The sequence below is a fragment of the Schistocerca piceifrons genome, chromosome X (genome assembly GCF_021461385.2).
Source record: "Schistocerca piceifrons isolate TAMUIC-IGC-003096 chromosome X, iqSchPice1.1, whole genome shotgun sequence".
Taxonomy (NCBI): domain Eukaryota; kingdom Metazoa; phylum Arthropoda; class Insecta; order Orthoptera; family Acrididae; genus Schistocerca; species Schistocerca piceifrons.
In genome coordinates this window covers 930058564-930078071 of record NC_060149.1, presented here as the reverse complement: position 1 = coordinate 930078071, position 19508 = coordinate 930058564, and the positions used below count along the sequence as shown (strand labels likewise).

Below are 19508 nucleotides of genomic sequence, written 5' to 3'. Positions count from 1 at the left end.
TGCCGTGCCGTGACATGCGGCTGGCGCCGTTTGTAGCTAGGTGGTGCTCCCGCGCTCAGCCAAGTTGTGGAGCGCCTCTATCGCCGTTTGCGCGTACTGACGTGGCGGCACTCTTAAATATGTCGTGGCACTGTCACAACACTTTTCCCCCCTTGAAAAAAAACACTCACTTCCTGGGAGACACGGACAGCGTGGAGACATCCATGGCCTCTTGGGAGGCCCCGAGAAGATCCCACGGAGAAACACGAGAGTACGGTCGAAAATGTCCAGGACGGAAGCCCGTGCGTGGAACATGCCTCCTGGACGAGATGATGGGTGAAAACTCTGGAGCAGCATCCATAGGTGTCGTGGACCTGGCGGTCGCTCCAGCGAGATGGGTCTCGGAGAGGGCGGCGTCGCGACTGGGAATGGTTACGGCGGACTCGGAAGTGGTAGCGACGTCGGCTGCAGCAACACGCATGGGAGATCGGCAGCAGCGACAGGACTGGCTTCTCGGGCTGGTGGAGGCGAAGGAAGGGGCGGTGGCACCGGCGTGGCCACCACTTGTGGGCGCATCTGGTCGTAATGGCGAACAACCATGCCGTCGTCCGTACGTATTTCACAAAGCCGGCGGCCGCGAAGAGCCTTGACCATCCTGGAATCCATTTAGGGCGAGATCCATACCCTCGTGCCCACACGTCAGCGCCCACCGAGTATTTTCCCACACGAGGGGACACAGTACAAGGCCTGATAGGGTGAAGCAGGAGCAGTAGAGAGCGCGGTTGGCGGCCATGCAAGAGTTCAGCAGGGCTGCGATCAGCCAGAGGCGTGAAGCGATAAGAACTCAGAAAATGCAACAGAGCATCATCTGTGGAAAAATCACTAAGGAATTTTTTCATCTGGCTTTTGAAAGTGCGCACAAGGCGCTCGGCCTCCCCATTCGATTGTGGATGGAAGGGCGGTGCTGTAACATGATAAATCCCGTGTCCAGTACAAAAATCACGGAAAGCCTGCGAAGAGAACTGAGGGCCATTGTCCGTGACGATCGTGGATGGAAGACCTTCTAGCGCAAAGATTTTGGACAAAGCCAGCGTCGTCGCCGCAGTGGTGGGCGACGGACATCGAACAACAAACGGAAACTTCGAGAAGGCGTCAATCAACAGCAGCCAATAAGTGCCGAGGAAGGGGCCGGCAAAGTCAGCGTGCACCCGTTCCCATGGCTGCGCCGGGTCAGGCCACGGAGAGGGCATTGTACGGGGTGCAGCCAGTTGTTGAGCACACTGACCACACGCAGCGACCATGTGGGCGATGTCCGAATCAATACCGGGCCAATAAACGTGCCTGCGGGCCAGGGACTTAGTCCGAGAAATCCCCCAATGGCCTTCATGCAACAGTTTGAGAACATCTTTGCGAAGAGAGGCTGGCACCACGACCCGTGGAGATGCGCCATCCGTGGCCAGAACAACAACACCATCACGAACAGACAGACGAAGGCGCAAGGCATGGTAGTTGTGAAGGGGATCCAATGCCGGGCCCTTGGTCCTGTCCGGCCAACCCCGTTGAATAAAACCGATCACCTGACGCAGGACCGGGTCCCGCGCAGTAGCCGACGCGACCTGCGAACCTGTAAGCGGAAAACCCTCGACCGCACAACGTTCTGCCTCATCTATATGGAAACAGAGTAGTTCATCTCGATCGAAAACCGGGTCGGGGCCCATCGACAAACGCGACAACGCGTCAGCGTTGGCGTGCTGGGCCGTGGGGCGATAGTGAATCTCATAGTGAAAACGAGACAAGTATAAGGCCCAATGTTGCAGGCGGTGAGCTGCCTTATCCGGAAGCGATGCTGATGGGCTGAACAGAGAGACCAGCGGCTTGTGGTCGGTGATGAGGTGAAACTTAGAACCATACAAAAAAATGCTGAACTTTTTTAGAGCATAAATGATAGCAAGCACCTCCTTTTCGATTTGAGAATAACGCCGTTGCGCATCGTTGAGGGTCTTGGAAGCATAGGCGATGGATCATTCCGACCCATCGTCATACCAATGGGTGAGAACAGCCCCTAGGCCATACTGGGATGCGTCAGTCACCAGAACCAAGTGCTGACCCGGACGGAATGTGGCAAGACAAGGCGCCGACTACAAATGAGCCTTCAGGTGGACAAAAGCCTGCTCAAACTCGTCGGACCAACAGAAAGGAACGTTTTTGCGTAACAGCTGATGCAGAGGATGAGCTACCGCCGCTGCGGATGGAATGAATTTGTGATAATAAGCAATCTTGCCTAGAAACGCCTGAAGTTCTTTTACCATAGACGGCCGGGGTAGAGCGGTAATGGCCGCAACGTGCTGACGTAGGGGACGTATACCCTCAAGGGGCAAGTGGAAACCAAGATACACGATGGAAGGTTGGAAGAACTGTGACTTGTCCAGATTGCACTTCAACCCAGCCGAATGCAGAACCCGAAACAGTGAACGCAAATTGCGAAGGTGCTCCTCAGTGGAGGCCCCTGTGACAACAATGTCATTCAGATAGTTTATGCAGCCGGGAACAGAAGCCGTGAGCTGTTCCAAAAACCGCTGAGAAATGGCCGGCGCGCTAGCGACGCCAAACGGTAACCGCTGGTACTGATACAACCCACAAGGAGTGTTGATGAGAAATTCCTTGGAAGACGCATCCAATGGCAACTGATGGTATGCCTCCGATAAGTCAAGTTTGGAAAAGAACTGGCCCTCAGCGAGCTTGGTAAATAACTCCTCAGGACGGGGAAGAAGATAAGTGTCAATGAGGCTCTGAGCGTTGACAGTGGCTTTAAAATCACCACACAATCGCAGACTCCCGTTTGGTTTAGAAACCACCACGATTGGCGATGCACATTCGCTGGAGGTAACAGGAAGGTGAATCCCTGAAGCTGTTAACCTATCTCAGCCTTGACAGGTGCACGCAACGCCACGGGAATAGGGTGTGCCCGGGAAAACTTAGGGCGAGCTGTAGATTTAAGAGTAATGTGGACTTCAAAGTCCTTGGTACGACCCAGACCAGCAGAGAACACGGACGAGAATTCAGAACACAATCCATCCAGCTGTTGATATGGAATATCCTCAGATATGATGTGCACATCATCATCAATGGAGAACCCGAACAACTGGAAAGCATCATAACCGAACAGGTTTTCAGTGCCCGCATGATCCACCACATAAAACGTGAGGGGCCGAACAACAGACTTGTAGGCAGTGGAAGCATCAAACTGGCCAACAATAGGAATTTTCTGTTTATTATAAGTTCTCAGATTTCGCGTAACTGGAGACAAGGGAGGGGAGCCCAACTCCAAATACATGTGAGAATTAATGAGAGTTACTGCAGAGCCAGTGTCCACTTGCATGCGAATGTCTTTATCCAGAACACGAACAGTAACAAACAACTTATTTGTTTGAGAAAGCGCACAGTTATCATCCATGTCCGATGCTTCGTCCTCGTCGACAGGAACTTTAGGGGACTGACACACAGAAGCAATGTGGCCTTTTTTCCTACATGAATTACACGTGGCTCAACATTTTGGACACGCGGCCCTGTCATGCTGTACGAAACAACGTGGAAAAGAAGGAAGTGCGGAACGAACCTGCTTCTGTGGTTGCTGTTTTCGCTGCGAGCGTGGCGGCCCAACGCGACGTTGTTGACGCGAGTGAACCGCCGCCACATCGTCGGTCCCCTGGGAAACAGGCAAATTGTCCTTGTCGAAAGTGGTCTGTATAGCGCCTACATCACACCACGCGTCTATTTGCGCACCAGCAGCGTGAGACACTTCAAAAGATTGAGCAATGCTTAGAACTTCCGACAACGACGGGTTTGGCAGTTGTAAGGCACATTGCCGAACTTCTTTATCAGGAGCAAGCTGTAGAATAGCATCCCTAACCATTGAATCTGCATAAGACTCATGATGAGTGTCCGTGACAAACTGACATTTCCTACTCAGACCGTGTAGTTCCGCCGCCCAAGCCCGGTAAGATTGATGGGGCTGTTTACGACACCAGTAGAACGCCACGCGGGAGGCAACGACGTGGGTGTTTTTTCGGTAATAGTTAGACAATAAGTCACACATTTCTTGGAAGGACAGAGAGGCAGGTTCCCGCAGCGGGGCTAACTGAGATAGCAGCTGATAGATCCGTGGGGAAATCCAAGATAGAAATAACGACTTACACATAGGAGCGTCGACAACGCCGAAAGCCACAAAGTGTTGCCGCAAACGCTTCTCATAATCCTCCCAGTCTTCAGCGGCCTCGTCGTAAGGAGGGAACGGAGGCGGAGAAGAGGAAGACAGACGATGAGTAAGTGACGTCGACAACGCCTGAATAGCAGCTGTTAGCTGTGTTTGCTGTTCAATGAGCGCTTGCATAAGCTGTTCCATGTCTGCCCCGACACGAACACACAAATCCACAACGCAGGAACAAAAATATCCGACCTCGTCGCCAAAAGTGTTATAACCTTCAATCACTAATAAATTGCGTGGATATACAAACGTAGAAACAATAGCTGGTTACATGCTACCAATTCCGTATCGGTCATTCGACTGCCGTGCCGTGACATGCGGCCAGCGCCGTTCGTAGCTGGGTGGCACTCCTGCACTCAGCCGAGTTGCGGAGCGCCTCTATCGCCGTTTGCGCGTACTGACGTGGCGGCACTCTTAAATGTCGTGGCACTGTCACAACAGTTCAGTCTTCAGCCAATTTGTAATATGCCAGAAAGGGCAATGCGTACACCGATGGGTGAGTGACCTGCTATGAACAAGCAGGTACCATTTGATTGAGAGCGGTGGTTAGAGCCTACTGCTGTTCCACGAAAGCTTGTTATTGGGCAGTGATATGTTAGAGTATTTCTTCCATTGAGATTATTGTCATGTGACTTAGCACTGACACCAACATGTGGAGAAAGCGTAACCATCACTCGTTGCCAAGTTTGCTGTAGCAAGAACAAACAAGATTTATGGAACAAAGTTCTTTATAGAGCAATACGTAAGATACAATGAAGTACGTGTTGTGCATAGCATTGGACATGTTGAGTGGACAACAGTAATACAGGTTACAGAATAGACCAAGCACTCGTTTGTGATCATTTAAATAATACTGTTTCTTTGGCGGCTCACCAGAGTGTGCCAGGGACCCAGGTGACTTCTATAAGCAGGCCTGTGAGCTGTACAGACACACAATCACGCGTCATTACTGAAGGTACACCAGAAAGTTGTCAAATGTGTAGTCCTACATCATCAGGTATGATACTCTGGTATGTATTTTTTCCTAGGAGATGATGTAATAATTATTTAATAACAAAAAAAAAGTGAATAGCAAAATGCTTCTGAATAGAGTGTGCTTGAGCAATACCTTTGGCTGTAAGGGGAAAAGAAATAATTGTAGTCCATTTATGTATGAGGTTCATTCAAATGAAACCTGTTCAGTCTGTCTACTTTTGCCTTACACGTAAGGTGGCGGCACCACGTAACTGTTGGTATGGCAGCACCATCTGTTGGTAGAGAGACTGATGCGTGTGCACCATTTGATGTTGCATACCGCCAGTGTGGTTTCACGTCGAAGAGAAGGTGTTCGCACAAGTTATCGTCCACTACCAAACGTGTAGGTGACTAAGCAGAAACAAGGAGTAGTGAATGATGATTAATTGAAACTCTCAGCTGCCGACAGGTGTTGTTGGTATACCTCAATGGGGACAGCTGAAATTGTGTGCCCCAACCGGGACTTGAACCCGGGATCTCCTGCTTACACGGCAGACACACTATCCATCTGAGCCACCAAGGATACAGATGAATAGCGCGACTGCAGGGATTTATCCCTTGCACACTTCCCGTGAGACCCACATTCCCAACTGTCCACGATCTACATTCGTAATGTTCCTAATAGATATTTGCCCATCCACTCATCACTCGCACTAACTGAGGTGATGATTAATCCCGTAAGAGTTCAGGTAACCTGTGCGCATTCGCACAGACGTAGGTCAATGCCTGGGTAGCCGTAAATGGCCCAGCATGTGCTGACACCATCAAGGAAGGGAGGAAGGGGGGAGACATGATAAATCCATGCTGGCGGCTCCCACGGTAGTTCCTCAACATTGATCAGCTGGGCCAGAAGACGGCGGTACTGTCTGTGGGAGTCCTGGCTGATCGGTGGGTTCCAGGGCACAGCTTAGGCCAGCCTGCAGGGGAGTGGGTACCAGCTGTGATGGAGATGGGAAGGATGGTTTTGCCTCCACAGGCACCTCAGTCCGAAAGCACTCAACCTCCGTCGATGATGTGGTGAGGAGGCCGGTAGTAGTGGTGGTGGGAGCTGGAAGTGGCTCTCTCATCACTAGTCATTGTTGAATCCGTCGCACATAACATGAGGGTGGATATTATAGCGGTAGCAGATAGGCTGGTGGGCAGGCCTGTCCCTGGCAGGGTTCGGAGGTCATGCTCAGTCGGCAATTGAATGGAAAGGGAATGGGGTATGTCACATTGTGGATGAAGCTGATTCCTGTGCCACCCCCTATTGCCAACAATGACACCTTCGGAATACCCGGGGTTCTGGCTGGAAATACGAGCCCAGGGTTGGGAGCCCACACGGTGGAATGGCACAGTGCATGGGCGGTGGGCACAGCAGGTCAATGAGGCTGCAGGGTCTCTGCCCATGTAAAATTTTGTCAGTTACAGGAGTGGATTGATAAGTGGTGAGGAAGCTGTTGAATGTTTTCTTGGAGTCAGCTGTCCTCATCATTTTGTGTTTTGAAGGTCCTGACCATCTGCTGGGATTCCAAATTGGATGCAGGATGGAAAGCGGCAGTCAGGTGCTTGATCCCATTGCATTGACAAAAGCCCTGGAATGCAGACACTGTGAACTGAGGGCCAGTGTTGGAAACCATGATGGAAGGTGCCCCTCTATTGCAAAGATGATGGATAGGGCATGGATTGTAGATGCTGTGATGGTGATGGTAGCCATCCATGTGACACAGAGAAAGTTAGAGAGAACACTGACAACTGTCAGTTACATTGCCACACAGCAAGGGGGAAAGTGCGTCTGTATTGGAGTGCTGTGTGGTGGGCTGATAATGGATCTCATAGGCGTAGATAATAAGGAATAATGGCCACCATTGCAGCTGCTGTGCTATCTTATTAGGAAGTTTTGAATTGGGGGTATATAATGAAATGAGAGGCTTGTGATCAGTTATTAGGTGAAACTTAGTGCTATATAAATAGACTTAAAACTTCTTTTCGTCATGTATGATGGCCAGTGCCTCTTCCTCAATTTGAAAATAATCCGTCTGTGTCACATCTAATGTTTTAGAGACAGACACAATGGACTGATCTGTGCTGTCAGCTTATTCATGGGATAGAACTGCACCAATGTCATAACCTGACACAACAGTGGCAAGAGTTTGCCCAGATGGACACTGCTAAACAAGGGGCTGACCGAAGGTGCTTTTTGAGTTACTTGAAAGCATTGTGAGAATCTTTTGTTGTAATTTACTTTGCTGAGGTCTGACTGGAGTTGTTAGGGATTGTCCCATGTGCTTGACACTCAGATCAAAGAAACTACATTTGTCGAGACAACAATGCAGACTACTGGCTTTGAGCCACTCGAGCAACATCAGTATGTTGCACAGGTGCTTTTCCCACCTGTCCCTGGTAATTAGCAAGTCATCTATGTAGTTATTACCGTTGAGAATACTTTGGAGGATTTACTCGAGGTACCTGTGGAACATAGGAGTGCTTGTGACCCCAAATGGCAACCTGTTATAGTGACACATGGATATATGACAAATGATTTGTTAATATCTAGAAACTGCTATGTCAGTGAGATCTACCTTTGAAAATTAATGACCCTTCAGCCAATTTTGCCAATAATTCCTCCAGCCTAGAAATTGGATACAGATAGAAATAATCACCACAAATTCTGAGTAATCCATTTGGTTTCTTAAGTGACCCACTGTCTAGACAATACTGCTGATATAACTCCCATACTTGGCAACATATCTAGTTCCGTTTTAACTTGTTCACGCATGGGAAAAGGCACTGAACAAGCTCTACAAAACATAGGTATTGCTGATTGCTTTAAGGATACATGAGCCTGGAACCCTGTTACACAACTTAATGTAGATTCAAACAGTTGCATAGATTATACACATGACATATCAAGTTCTGTGAATGGTATTGCAGTTGAAATGAAATTCACCTGGACCTGAATTTGAAACCCAAAAAGTGCAAAAGCATATAAACCAAAAATGATAGTTTTCGTCCAAGAGTTGACTACTAGCAGGATTAGTTGCTGGACTAATTTCTATACTTAGATTGGACTTTGATCTGATCCCATAACAGTACTGACTGGCCATCATAAGTCACCACTCTGTGCTGAGGGGCCTCAGCTGTGGGGAGCCAGTGTGTTTGTATGTGTCCTCATTAATCAGAGATGTGGCTGTACCTGTGTCCATCTGGAAGTCTTCGATCACTCCATTAATGTCCAGTGGCAACATGAGCCTCTACATCCCAGCTGCTGCTACTGCAGGCACTGGCAAGATAGCATGCAGGTGCTTGTAGCCAATGTTGTTGACACATTTCGGATGAGGCAGACACTCACTAGTTGCCCCACTTTGTGGCATTTAAAACAGGTGATGTCACAGAAACGGCAGTGACACCATTTATGCTGTGAGCCACAATCTTCCATGAACTTTCCTGGGACACTTTAGCAACAATAGGGAGAAATCGTTGCTGACCCTCCACTCACATTGGGGCACAGTGATAGTGAACTGAGTGCTTCTGTTTTTGTGTGTCTACTGATAATTTAAGGGAGATGGATCACTAACTACTGAATCCCATGTTACAGGATGAACGGGTGCTCAGTGAGTCACATGATGATGTGGATTGGAAGTTATCAGTTGATCGTAGAGCACAACGGCAACTAATACCACTAACAATGTCGACACCAGAGGAATCGTAAAACATAGTTTGCACTGATGCAGTTTCTTTGTGAGCTTTGGCAGTCATTAACACATCACTAGAGGTGGGATCAAATTTCACTCTAATTTCTCCATCAGTCAAATCTAATTTCTCTGTCGGATAACAACATCAGAGTTTAAAACAAGGTTTTCAGGAAATTTTACACTTGTGTGCAAAGCCTTGCAAGTTAGCAGCCCATGCTGTGAATGTTTGCAGACGTTGCTTAACGCACTGATTAATTTTAAGCCTAGCTGCAACTGCATGAGTTTGGTGACCATAGCAGTTAGCCAGCAAACCACAAATATCAGAAAAGCTCCTTCTAATGGTGTTTGAGAATGGGCATAGTTTTTGCACTACTTAATACATCTAGTTTTTGCACTACTTAATACATCTTATAACTAGAAGACAATGTGCAGTCTCACATTATGGGTCATTCACTTGACCTGCCATGCAGTGAAGAACAAAACCACATAAATAGACTTCCCAGATCTCATGTGCCACGTTGAAGCAAGCAAACTGCACAGGGGGAAGCTAGGAAATTCCAATTGCAGACTGTTGTTGGTTTTGCAGTAGTCTCAATAGCTATTTTTGCTGCTGTTATTGGAATTCCCACCATTATTCATGCTGCTGCTGTTGCTCCCACTGTTTTTCGAGCTGTTGTTGCTGCCGTTGCCACAGATGTAGTTGCTGCTGCAGCTGCAACTGCTGTTGCCATAACTTTATAAACTTGTTATCCATGTGTCACTGTGATAGTTGCACAATGGGAAAGCACTTGTTGCCACTTTTATATCCTACTCAGCATAGGTAGAACACAGTTTTTGATCATTGCGCTAGTGGTAAAGCAGAGACCTGCAGAACAAACAGGTGATTCTTGAGCTCAATGACAGCAGAACCCACAAAGTAAAAGGATAACCAAAAACAAGTCCAGAGCCTAACAAAGGCACCTTAAGCATGTACAAAAGTCCAGGGAGCAATCCAAGTCACAAACGTGAGGCAAGACCAAAACTGCTGTTGAATGGCACATTATTAAAGACTTCAAAGACTAGCGAGAGACGAAGTAGCAAGAGCCGGACTGTAGTATTTACTGGCATACTCACATCAGTGGCTAACTCTCCATGACTTGCTTGTGGCCGCAGCAGCACTTTGTAAGGGAGCAAGCTGTGGCCAAAGTCTGTAGCCCAAGTATCTCTGACGTGTTCTCCCTATTGATACTCCGGTTGGGTGGTAAATCTGAATCACTTTAGAGACCACAGACAGAAGAAACAATAAGAGTGAAAAAGGCATGGTTACTTCTTTGTTGATGTTTAAGAATAAAGTGTTGCCAGTGTTAATTGGCAAATGCATGCTGGAATTCTGATGCAACCTCTTTAAGATATTATATGAAGATGGTATCTGTTCTTTTGGACATGTCCGAAACCACAGATAGCACTGGTGATCTTGCAGCTCTTGAAAAATGAAATCATAATGAAATCCAGACCATCAGCTGCTTACAGGCATTGATAAATACCAACAGGGACAGTTGAAAATGTGTGCTCCGATCGGGACTCGAACCCAGGGTCTCCTGCTAACACGGCAGGCATACTATCCGACTGAGCCATCGAGGACACACAGGATAGTGCGACTGCAGGGACTTATCTCTGGTATGCTCCTCCGTGAGACCAACACTTCCAACTTACTGTCCACACACTACATTTATAGTGACCCTGCCCACAATACTCATAACTCGTGGCAGTCAATCTACCAATTCCCGTAAGAGTTTGAGCAATGTGAGTGCATTGATATTTATCAACTCCTGTAAGCAGCCAATGGTCTGGATTTCATTGTAATTTCATTGTTCAAGAGCTGCAAGATCGCCAATGGTATCTGTTCTTTTGGACATGTCCGAAAGAACAGATAGCATCTTCATATAGATAAGGTTTACCAGCCAATGATCTTCTTCAGTATGGATGAACTCACATTGCTCAAACTCTTATGGGAATCGGTAGACTGACTGCCGCGAGTAATGAGTATAGTGGGTAGGGGCAATAAGTTGAAAGTGTGGGTCTCATGGGAAGCGTGCCAGAGATAAGTCCCTGCAGTTTCACTGTCCTCTGTGTCCTCGATGGCTCAGTTGGATAGAGTGTCTGCCATGTAAGTAGGAGATCCTGGGTTCGAGTCCCAGTCAGGGCACACATTTTCAACTGTCCTCATTGATATTTATGAACACCTGTAAGCAGCTAATGGTCTGGATTTCATTGTAATTTCATTCTTCAAGATTTTGTCATGAAGACTATCTGCAGGATCTTTAGAGGTTCCATTGTAAGTTCTGACATTTCCAATCACATACATTTTTATGGATTCAGTTTCCAGCTCTTTGAAACTGACTTTCATGACACTCGGGTTGCTCCAAAATGCTCCTTCATCAAGCTTGCTCGATTCTCATATGTAACCAGTTGGTATTATTATTACCCTGTTAGTATAATTAGTTTGGACAAAATATGAAGGCAAGGTGAAAAGTTAGCAGCTTGGCAATGAAAGACTATATTAAAATGCCTCTCTATTTTATTTATTTGTTTTACTAATAACATTTTAGGTCAGTGCATTTCAGTCATCCCTACAATGCAGTTCTGGAAGGTCTAGCAATTACCAGTCTATGGCTACCATTATCTCTTCGTTTGCCTCAGTATTTTCCAGCCGCAAATTTCTGTAGATTTAGAAATAACTGAAAGAGAAGTGATGTCTGTCTGGTAAATGGAGTGGATGTTCCAACAATCAGTATTTTAAATCTGCTTTACCATTTACACAGCATCTTTTGGGGCAGATACACTGTCCTCGTAAATGAATGCCTTAGTATTCACCATTTATTGCAAGGTAATGAATAAGAAAAATCCCTTTTCACCTCCCAGAAAATGCTGGCAATTGCCTTTCATAATGCAGAGTGACTAGTTTACACCCACTGCTTTGATTGCTGTTTCCTTTCTATTATCATGCGTTGATTCGTGTCTCGTGCACAGTAACAAATGAATGTACAAAACCAGTCAGATTTCTTTTAAATGGTCTCAAACACTGTTGAGAAATTAGTCTTCACATTTGCTTTTGACCGTCAGTGAACAAAAGTGGAAACAATTTTGCATAACGTTTTCCCATAATTAATTTTTCATATAAAATCTGAAATACGTCTTGTTCATATATACTTATGGTGTGAGCTCTTTCAAACACCATTAACTACTAATTGTCCACTACCATGTTCAGCACAGTATTAATATTTTCATCTGTGATTTCACAACTGTTGACAATTAGGATGTAGATGTAGGATGTAGATTGTCATTAGATTTGACTGAATTTCCATTGCTGATACTAAGAACTTTGCCAACATAGTGTTCCAGTTTAGCTGTTTGAAACAAACACATGCCACGTGACTGTTTAAAAAAGCTGCACGAACAAAACTGTTCTGCAGCTCAAGTTGACACCTGCTTGTGTTACTCTACACTGTGAGTGTGTGGGAATGTTTGAAACGAATCCCACCTCTGCACCAGGCCAAGAACTTTTCACCTTTTGTTTATATTATACTCGTGTTTTCCATTATCACCAAAGGGACATGATTCTTCAAAAATAATAAATTATGTTGCAGATTGCAGTATGGTATAAATACCAATAGTGATAACATTTTAGGTCAGTGCATTTCACTCAGAAGAAAGGTGGAAGGAGTATATAAAGGGTCGATACAAGGGAGATGCACTTGAGGGCAATATTATTGAAATGGAAGAGGACGTAGAGGAAGATGAGAAGGCAGATGACAGTGAGTGAAGAATTTGACAAATCACTGAAAGACTTGAGTCAAAACAAGGCCCTGGGAGTAGATGACATTCTGTTAGAGCTACTTAGGAGAGCCAGCCATGACAAAACTCTTCCATCTTGTGAACAAGATTTATGCGACAGGCAAAATACCCTCAGACTTCAAGAAGAATATAATAATCCCAATTCCAAAGAAAGCAGGTGCTGACAGGTGTGAAAATTACCATATTATCAGTTTAGTAAGTCATGACTGCTAAATACTATCACAAAGCCTTTACAGAGGAATGGAAAAAGCTCGTTGAAGCCGACCTTGGAGAATATCAGTTTGCATTCTGGAGACATATAGGAACATGCAAGGCAATACTGCCCCTACAACTTCTGATAGAAGATAGGTGAAGGAAAGGCAAACCTAATGTTTATAGCATTTGTAGACTTAGAGAAAGCTTTTGACAATGTTGACTGAAATACTCTCTTTCAAATCCAAAAGGTGGCAGGGGTAAAATATAGGGAGCAAAAGGTTATTTAAAATTTAAAATTTTTTCAGAAACCGGATGGCAGTTGTAAGAGTCGAGGAGCACCAAAGGGAAGCAGTGGTTGAGACAGGAGTGAGACAGGGCTGTAGCCTATCCCTGATATTATTTAGTGTGTATATTGAGCAAGCAGTAAAGGAAACAGAAGAAAAATTTGGAATAGGAGTTGAAGTCCAGTCTTCTGGTCTTACGTTAAATCAGTAAGTGGCTCGAAACAGCATGTCCAGACACTCCGGGATGATGATGGCATTGAAACAGAGGATGACACGCGTAAAGCTGAAATACTAAACACCTTTTTCCAAAGCTGTTTCACAGAGGAAGACCGCACTGCAGTTCCTTCTCTAAATCCTCGCACAAATGAAAAAATGGCTGACATCGAAATAAGTGTCCAAGGAATAGAAAAGCAACTGGAATCACTCAACAGAGGAAAGTCCACTGAACCTGACGGGATACCAATTCGATTCTACACAGAGTACGCGAAAGAACTTGCCCCCCTTCTAATGGCCGTGTATCGCAAGTCTCTAGAGGAACGGAAGGTTCCAAATGACTGGAAAAGAGCACAGGTAGTCCCAGACTTCAAGAAGGGTCGTCGAGCAGATGCGCAAAACTATAGACCTATATCTCTGACGTCGATCTGTTGTAGAATTTTAGAACATGTTTTTTGCTCGAGTCTCATGTCATTTTTGGAAACCCAGAATCTACTATGTAGGAATCAACATGGATTCCGGAAACAGCGATCGTGTGCGACCCAACTCGCTTTATTTGTTCATGAGACCCAGAAAATATTAGATACAGGCTCCCAGGTAGATGCTATTTTTCTTGACTTCCGGAAGGCGTTCGATACAGTTCCGCACTGTCGCCTGATAAACAAAGTAAGAGCCTACGGAATATCAGACCAGCTGTGTAGCTGGATTGAAGAGTTTTTAGCAAACAGAACACAGCATGTTGTTATCAATGGAGAGACGTCTACAGACGTTAAAAGTAACCTCTGGCGTGTCACAGGGGAGTGTTATGGGACCATTGCTTTTCACAATATATATAAATGACCTAGTAGATAGTGTCGGAAGTCCCATGCGGCTTTTCGCGGATGATGCTGTAGTATACAGAGAAGTTGCAGCATTAGAAAATTGTAGCGAAATGCAGGAAGATCTGCAGCGGATAGGCACTTGGTGCAGGGAGTGGCAACTGATCCTTAACATAGACAAATGTAATATATTGCGAATACATAGAAAGAAAGATCTTTTATTGTATGATTATATGATAGCGGAACAAACACTGGTAGCAGTTACTTCTGTAAAATATCTGGGAGTATGCGTGCGGAACGATTTGAAGTGGAATGATCATATAAAATTAATTGTTGGTAAAGCGGGTACCAGGTTGAGATTCATTGGGAGAGTCCTTAGAAAATGTAGTCCATCAACAAAGGAGGTGGCTTACAAAACACTCGTTCAACCTATACTTGAGTATTGCTCATCAGTGTGGGATCCATACCAGATTGGGTTGACGGAGGAGATAGAGAAGATCCAAAGAAGAGTGGCGCGTTTCGTCTCAGGGTTATTTGGTAACCGTGATAGCGTTACGGGGATGTTTAGCAAACTCAAGTGGCAGACTCTGCAAGAGAGGCGCTCTGCATCGCGGTGTAGCTTGCTCGCCAGGTTTCGAGAGGGTGCGTTTCTGGATGAGGTATCGAATATATTGCTTCCCCCTACTTATACCTCCCGAGGAGATCACGAATGTAAAATTAGACAGATTAGAGCGCGCACAGAGGCTTTCAGACAGTCGTTCTTCCCGCGAACCATACGCGACTGGAACAGGAAAGGGAGGTAATGACAGTGGCACGTAAAGTGCCCTCCGCCACACACCGTTGGGTGGCTTGCGGAGTGTAGATGTAGATGTAGAAGACATAAAAACTTTGAGGTTTGCTGATGACATTGCAATTTTGTCACAGACATCACAGGACTTGGAAGAACAGTTGAATGGAATGGACAGTATCTTGAAAAGAAGATATAAGCAAAACAAGGATAATGGAATGTAGTCAAATTAAATTAGGTGATCCTGAGAGAATTAGATTAGGAAGTGAGACACTATTTGGGAAGCAAAATAACTGTTGGTGGTTGAAGTAAGGAGGATAAAAAATTTAGACGCAAGAAAAGCATTTCTGAAGAAGAGTAATTTGTTGGCATCAAGTTTAGATTTAACTGTCGGTAAGTCCTTCCTGAAAGTATTTGTATGGAGTGCAGCCATGTATGGACGTGAAACATGGATGATACACAGCTTAGACAAGAAGAGAGTAGAACATTTTGAAATGTGGTGCTACCGAAAAATGCTGAAGATTAGATGGGCAGATCACGTAACTAAAGAGGAGGTACTGAATAGAATTGGAGAGAGGAGAAATTTGTTGTTCAACCTGACCAAAAGAAGGGATCGATTGGTAGGACACATTCTGAGGCATCAAGGGATCACCAATTTAGTACTGGAGGGAAGTGTGTGGGGTGAAAATCATAGAGGGAGACCGAGAGATGAATACAGTAAGCAGATTCAGAGGGATGTAGGTTGCAGTAGTTATTTGGAGATGAAGAGTCTTGTACAGGGTAGAGTAGCATGGAGAGCTGCATCAAACCAGTTTTTGGATTAAAGACCTCAACCTATTATGAGAATACTCAAAACTGTGGCATCTGCCAGAGCAGAGGCTGCTGTAGTTGTTCCTAGCAAACCTTGCTCTATTTCTGGAGGATACAACAACAAACTCAAAATATTAGATCACTTTATTAAAAATTGAACAGTCTGAAATATTTAACTTGGAAACAATCCAGGTTCACAGGAATGATAAATATATTTGTTACTGAACACTATGACATTTATCATGTGATGCAGCACAGAATGATAGTCTCATCTCAATGTACCATTGCCTATAATGGTTGATACACAGTTCTGACATCTAATACAACTATCACTGCTGCATTTGACACCACAACTTTTTAATCCTTTCGTGGACCCTGGGGGTTATACTTACTACTAACTGTATTTCTTTACTGCATTTACGAGAATATGTCATATCACTTCAGCACACACCTGGCAACTAGCTGTAATCTGCTGCACCAGTTGTAGTTTCTGTTTGTTACTATATACAGCTCTTATGGTTGTGGGAATTATAAATCCCACCAAACAACGTTGTTTTAAAGGCCCTTGGGAAATATGGTTACCATCAAAATAGTTTCTCCAAGAGGCTTGGAAGATATACCTGCCACAAAATTTGTGTGTCTTTTGTAGATTTTGGGAAGCATACTTACCACCAATTTAATGTTTTTTCAAGGCCTTTGGGAATGTGTCTTACTTTCTCTGAATGTGCCTGACATCTTGTAATAATACGCTGTATCGTGTGTATAAAAACTGCTACAACAGTCAGTTTGTGATTGTCATGAGCTCACTACTGTTGTCACTTGTGAAGTCAGAAAAGATTGCTTCATTTCCACAGTGGGAAATTGTTACATTTATCACCAAAATAACAGCTCACAAAAGAGCTGTGGGGGATAAACATGCCACCATAGTTTTTTGTCCTAAATCACAAAAATAAAATTATCCAAGAAATGAATATTTTTTTTTATTAACTTCACTGAGTCGCTACAAAAAATGTGCCTGCAAAAGGGTTAAAATAAACAGTACACCTCTATGCTAGTATAAGCTGATTTGTTGATGATTTGTTTGACATTGGTTCTGTTTTTTAAGACCTTTTTTTTATGATGAGAATATGATACATAAACTAATCTCATATTTCTCTGCAGTGGACGTTAAACCACTATGCAACTGTATTGATTTAGACTTTCCGTGGCATCCCTAAATCAGTCCAGGTGAACACTGACAAGACCTCTCCACTTCCACTGAGTTATGCACTGACTGTAATATATTTGATAATGATGCACAGCTAATCTGTAACCTATGTACTTAGTTATTACGTGTGTTGTTGCTTCAGACATAACTTGTGTTTGGTGTTAAGCAGAAAAAAAGGCAACAATTTCACTGTATACCTTATGATAATTTTGTTATCATTGAAATGTATGCTGATATAGAAAACTACCATTTGTGATGTAGTAGCTCGGCTACGGAACCTTCAGTAGAGTCTGATATGAGTAAGTCACACCTGATTTTTAACTATCTTTGGAATTAACTTGTAATGCAAAAGTCTATTTTTTTCATTATTCTGGTTTACAGGATGATGTGCAACTTGGAGAAATTTTTCATTTTAGGCTTTTATAATTCTATAGACTAGGGTGTTACATCACTTTCTCTCCTTATATTTTTTCTTGGTCTTCTACAAGTTTTGCTTTTTAAGTGCGTTTTGTTGGTAATCTTTAATAATGTCATCTGTCACTTGTGGCACAGGGCCTACTGTGACCAAGCTTTCCATCGTGCAACAATTAACAGTTCATATTATTAACTAACACTGAATAGAGTAAAAACATGTAACTGGAAAGTATTGGAACAATTAAGCATGTTATGGTATTGTTTGTAAATGAAGTTTGATTGTTAAATGATAAATTTCTGTATTTGAAGCTATTGCTTAGAGTCTGTTTCTTTTCTTTGCAGTTACCAGAAGTTTACAAGGGGAAAGGATGTCAGTCGATATAGTGCCAATGACCTGGCTTGTATATTTGGAAAGAAGTACAGTTCTGCTAACAGTAAATCATCTGAGATACAGTATTCATACCACACTAATACAGTAAACATCTCCGAAGCTAATTCAGAGGATGGCGTGATTTCTGCTGAACATACAGTTGGGCAGAGTTTAAATGTATGTGAGAAAAAAACTGTTGATGACTGTTTATCCTCACATTTGCCCAAGCATAGGGTAAAAGGTGAACCTGGGTCTTACAGGCATGAAGATAAAGATGAGCAAGAGAAGCAGAATGATATTTTGAAAGAAATTTCAAATGTGAATGAAAATTCTGTTACAGGTATGGATATAGATCAGGAGTGGAAAAGTGAAATGGAAGATAATTCTGCCAGTCATTCTTCGTCAGAATCTTTAGAAAAGATCAGGTTTAAAAGAAAGAGGAAACATGCAAAAGATTCACAAAACAACCAACAAGTCTTTACAGCGACCATGATTTCAAGCTCACAAATTGGAGTGAGTGAATGTGATACTGTGGCCCATGAGGGTGAGGAAATGGATAAAAATGAGGAGGACAAGAAAAAAAAGAAAAAGAATAAGAAGAAAGACAAGAAAAACAAGCCAGTGGTAGAACACGAGAGTGACAAAGAAGGCAGTAAAATATTGATAGAAGAACTTATGGAAGTTACGTCAGATGCTGAAGAAATTGGAAACAAAGGTTCTGAAAATGCCAGTATGATTAGTGAAGCTGAGACTAGAGGCTCTAAGATCAAGGTAAAAAAAGTGGGTAAGCCACATAAAACTCAGATTTCTGAAGGACATAAAGGGCCCCCTGAAATGAAGAAAAGAAAGAAAAAGAAAATGTGTTCACAGTCTCTTAATGAATCAGATGTAGTGGAGAACATTACATCTGAGATTGTCAGTCCATCATCTCCAGACAACATAGCTGGGGTCAATAATATTCAGAGATCAATAGGTTTCTTCAGTGAATCAATTCCTTCTTACAAAGAAGAGCCCCATCAGTATGACATCAAGAGTGCTTTGAAGCCTAGAAAGGCCATTAAGAAACATCACAGTAAAAGCATGGATTTTGGTTTCAAAGGTTCTAATTTGGATAGAATCTCGGGATATGGGAGTTTGAGTGTAGCCTGAAAACATGCTAATGAAATAAAATAAAAAATTATATTGCAACAAGTGTCAGAGTAAACTAACTAGTGTACCTAAATACTAAAACTCTTGGATCCTGTTTGCAAGTGGTGATACACTCATGATCTCAGTTTGCTGGTTGACAAACAGTGAAATGTGACACACTGATCAACCTGGATATTGTATTTTAAATTTTATGTAAATTCCGAACTATATTTTTTGCATTGTAATAAAAGTGTACATTTTACATATAAAATATGTGTTGTTTGTTATGGATTTGCACAATACATAGATTAGATTGGCTAAAGTGCATTAGAATTACCAAATACCAACTATAATGTAAGGAGTAGGTTTTGATCATGTTAAGTCTCCAAAGGCCAATGATGACAGAAAATGTGCCATACGTAAATTGAGAAGTTGTCTCTGTGAATAGAACAGCTATTAATAATTGAAAAGCACACGTTTGCTTTTGTTCTACGATATTATTTTTATTGTATTAACC

At 43.7% G+C, this 19508-nt stretch overlaps 1 protein-coding gene and 1 non-coding gene across 2 annotated transcripts in view; both read left to right on the top strand.

Moving 5' to 3' along the window:
• The window catches only part of LOC124721665 (PIN2/TERF1-interacting telomerase inhibitor 1-like), an 88978-nt gene extending 69716 nt beyond the window's left edge, over window positions 1-19262 (top strand). Inside the window, exon 4 of the mRNA XM_047246737.1 lies at window positions 17836-19262. Within this exon, the coding sequence (XP_047102693.1) occupies window positions 17836-19012 (1177 nt within the window). The 3' untranslated portion in view covers window positions 19013-19262. The remainder of the gene's footprint in view (window positions 1-17835) is intronic.
• On the top strand, window positions 11042-11116 carry Trnat-ugu. The gene has a single exon. It is a non-coding gene; the product is annotated as a tRNA-Thr (tRNA).
• Window positions 19263-19508: the final 246 nt, after the last annotated feature.